Source organism: Aulonocara sp. 'chitande type north' Nkhata Bay, linkage group LG7 (genome assembly GCF_057382095.1).
Source record: "Aulonocara sp. 'chitande type north' Nkhata Bay isolate Kocher_YH1m ecotype deep benthic linkage group LG7, A_spYH_male_GT1.1, whole genome shotgun sequence".
Classification (NCBI taxonomy): Eukaryota; Metazoa; Chordata; class Actinopteri; order Cichliformes; family Cichlidae; genus Aulonocara; species Aulonocara sp. 'chitande type north' Nkhata Bay.
In genome coordinates, this window is record NC_141350.1 from 20,725,560 (window position 1) to 20,729,428 (window position 3,869).

General features: G+C 42.2%; 1 protein-coding gene across 1 annotated transcript; it reads right to left on the reverse strand.

Moving 5' to 3' along the window:
• Positions 1-1,664: 1,664 nt before the first annotated feature.
• LOC147325063 (uncharacterized) lies at positions 1,665-3,387 on the reverse strand. The gene is made up of 3 exons (XM_086302405.1): positions 3,272-3,387; positions 2,854-3,127; positions 1,665-2,726 (listed from the first exon to the last, which is right to left on the reverse strand). The coding sequence occupies exons 1-3, from the start codon at positions 3,361-3,363 to the stop codon at positions 2,181-2,183; spliced, it is 912 nt and encodes a 303-aa protein (XP_086158531.1). The 5' UTR covers positions 3,364-3,387; the 3' UTR covers positions 1,665-2,180.
• Positions 3,388-3,869: the final 482 nt, after the last annotated feature.

A 3,869-nucleotide genomic window follows, 5' to 3' on the forward strand; every position in this document is an offset into this window, starting at 1 on the left:
CACATAAAAAAAAAAAAATATATATATATATTTTTTTTTTAAAAAGTTGCCTCAACAAAAGGGCACTTTGGGCACCCATCAGGAAAGGGGCGGGTGCTCAAGCCCCTCTAGCTCCCCCCTCTTCACGTGCCTGGTGAGAACCAGTGAAAACAGGCAAAATAGGACCATGCACTGTCCATGGTTCTGAAATGATACCAAAATACAATTTGAATGCATTAAAGATTTACTAAAAAGAAAGTTTATTAATGCAAATGAATTGATCCAAACAAAAAAGAAACAGCACCTTCAAACTACAAAAGCAATTAAAACATCAAAATAAATGATGGGCTGCTTCTCAGACTTCTCATGGCAGACATATACTCAGAGCTGGAAGAAGTTTTGTTGCTGCTCTGACTACGTGACTCCTTTGGGTTGGAGGTTGCAGATCATCTCTGAGGCCACTAATTTAGATAGCTTGGTGATCTAATTTTTAAAAAAATAAGATGTAGTAATCAGTTTGTACCCTTGAATTAAATATTCATTCCCTATAATGTGCCTTGAGAAGGAAACTCCCAGAAGTTCCTGTCTCTCACATGAAATCTTCTCACTGCTCTGTCTATATAAATTCTGACACTTTTTTTTAACACCAAGTCCCAGTCTGCACTGGTGCAACCTGTTAGTAAATGTGGCCCTTAATCACCACGATCACCTGAGCCAAACCGAGCTATAATATGGGATGAGGTGTGAAGGCAAAACAAGTTGTTCAGCATATGTGGCAAGCCTGCTGGAAAAACCTGGCCTTGACTATCTCACATAAACTGAGGTGATGACCTCAGCTTTTAAATTTACAAGAAAGATAACAAAAATGCTCAGGAGATGTTTAAGTGTTTTTCCTACAAAACTCAAAAGAGAAGACAGAGAAACTAACCCAGGAGACTGAAGACAGGGGTGGAGGAGTGAGTAGTTTTCTGACAGGAACATAGTTGGAGAGTGATTGGTTGGCAGAGTAGGGGAAAGGGTGAATTGGGAATCGCTGGTGAGAGCGAGCGTGCAGGCAGGGTTGAGTGTGACCTGCAGGAAGGTGAGATGGTGATGTCTTTGTAGTGAGCGTAGCATAAGCTGAGTATGGCTGGTAGGCAAATAGCTTTTGAGCTGCCAGATGAAGGAAAATCTGAGGCACACGGAGAGATAGTGTAAGGAAAAGCAGTAGGAACTAAACTTTAAACTAAGACTGACCTGAGAGCAATCTTAGGTGAGTGCAGGTGACGGAAACATTTGCCAAAGACTGAGGGAAAAGCTGGATTTCATATACTGCCGAAACAGATGAATAGATGATGTACACGTCTGCCAAATCAGCAGGCACACAAACAGAGAGAGACGGAGAGAATGCCAAGAGTATGCAGACTGTTGTCCAAAAAGGCCAATTTGAGTGATTTAAAATATAATTTGTCTCATTTACACCTTGTGTGAAATATGTTAGGCACAATGCAGAATAACTTATAATAAGGGGGAAATGTATAGGTGTGCACTGATTAATTGAACTGACCAGTTAGGTTGAATAGAGTGTTTTATTTAAATTGGAGTCTGCATATCTGCAATTTGTATGTAATGTAGCGTGTTTTTTGCACCTATGTTATGTTTTTAGCCTGTATAATATTCATAAATGGCTTGCTCTTCCACATTACAGTTTTTCTCGATTGCTAAAACACATTTCTTGAAACTACGCCTCATATCCTCACAACAGTAAACACAAATCCATAACATCTCACTCAATTTCCCAAACATCCTATTTCCAGGTCAAAATGAAGCTCTACACCCAAAACTATTCACTCCTGCTGAAAAACCAAACTTTGCCCTCAGACATCAAACACAAGCCCTCAAAAACACACACACTACAACAGAGTTTTGCACACTGGTACAATTAATTCAAAACAATAGTTCCAAAACAAATAGGTTGCTTATGGTTCTCCCCTTCAAAACCCTTGTCACATGATAAACACAAAAGACGCAACCAATGTATGTACAGTGGCACATTGTCATTCATGTACTATACAGTACAACACACACCAGAAACATTATCCCACCTCAGCATCTTGTCTTTGGTCTGGGTCAGGCCAGAGAATCTCATCCACATCACAGGCTATATTGGCCCCAGCCAGGCAGCGGGGGTAAAATCCTCTTGCATGCCTGATCCACCCCTGTCATGCATCTACTGATATGTCTAGGCAGGCCTCTTCCATGGCCTGAAGGAGGTGAACACGGACATAAGGTTCTCGGCCATACACTTTCCACCGCCATGCCGAAAATAACTCCTCTATCGGGTTTAGAAAGGGAGAGTATGCAGGCAGAAAGATATTAGAAAACCTTGGGTTATTGGTAAACCAGTCATGAACCAGAGCAGCGCGATGGAAGCTGACGTTATCCCACACAACAACGTAGTGAGGCTGCTCTGGCTGTGCTGGTTCCCTGTAGTCCAGCTGGAACATATGTTGTCTTAAACCATCAAGAAAAGCAAGGAGAAGCATAGTGTTATAGGGTCCTAGTACGGCATGGCGGTGGAGTACCCCTCGTTGGCTGATGGCTGCGCACATAGTGACATTCCCCCCACGCTGACCAGGGACATTTACAATAGCCCGATGGCCAATTATGTTCCTCCCCCTTTTCCTTCTTTTGGTCAGGTTAAAACCTGCCTCATCCACAAAGATTATTTCATGGGGAACAGGCCGTCCTTCAATCTCAAAGATTCTCTGCAAAACACATAACACAGTAGAGTCAATCGGTACCCTGAACCACAGTTCAAGAGTGCTGAAATGGCAGCATAAACTGCCATGCTGTGATGGTACACAATACTTTATACAGTATCAAAACTCATACCTGAACATATTCCACACGTTGGTTTTTCACTCTGTCAGAGTTTCGTTCGAAAGGGACTCGGTATGCCTGTTTCATCCGGAATTGATTCTTTCGGTCAATTGTGGAGAGGCTGATGGCATTTATGCCTCGAAAAAGATGATCATCCTCAATCACTCTCCTTTGAATCTCTTGCAGGCGGATTACATTATTTGCAATTACCATGTTTACAAGTTCCCTCTCTTGCTCCTCCGACAAAAGCCTTAACCTGCCTCCACCAGGTGGTCGTCTCTGTGTCCTACAAAAATAGAAGCACTCATTACTGTAACTGTCACACATTCATTTTACAGGCAAATAATGGAAACATACTGAAACTCAAGACACATAAGTTCAGTAACTTAAACGTTACTGTACAAAGCAGTCTTACTGCAAGTACACCTACCTGTTTTCCTCCCTGAAGGTTCTGATGATGGAGGCAACAGTGAAGCGACTCAAATTTGGTTGTACTCGTTGCCCAGCCTCCCTCATAGTCATCCCATGGACAAGGACATGGTGAACTAAAGTGGCTCGAATTTCATCCGAGACTGACTGTCTTCTTGCCCTTGCTCTTCCCCTTCCTTGTCGCCGTCGTTCTCCACCTCCTTCACCACGTCCTCTTTCTCCACCACGTCCTCTTCCTTTGCATCTCTTTGGATCCATTGTTTCAAACCTGAATGAGCTGACTTTGGCCCTTTTATCTATCTATCGCAGGTTCTGATTGGTGTGTGATAAATTTTGATTCCTAGTGTTTCCACCTGGTTAATTGTGTGCTAATTGAGCTCAAGCTATGCTGACTTAAGTTAACATTATTGCATGCTAGTGCTTTCTAAATGACTACATGGTGTAAGCACTGTAAAATGTAGGGATTTGTGTGTAGAGTTTTGCAGTAGCAGTTCACCAAATTTGAATCATGTGTCAAAGCAGGGAATAGTGTTTATAGTTCAGGGAAATGGGTGAGCTTTTTGAACAGTAGCGTTACGGTTTTGAAATTTTAGTTTAGA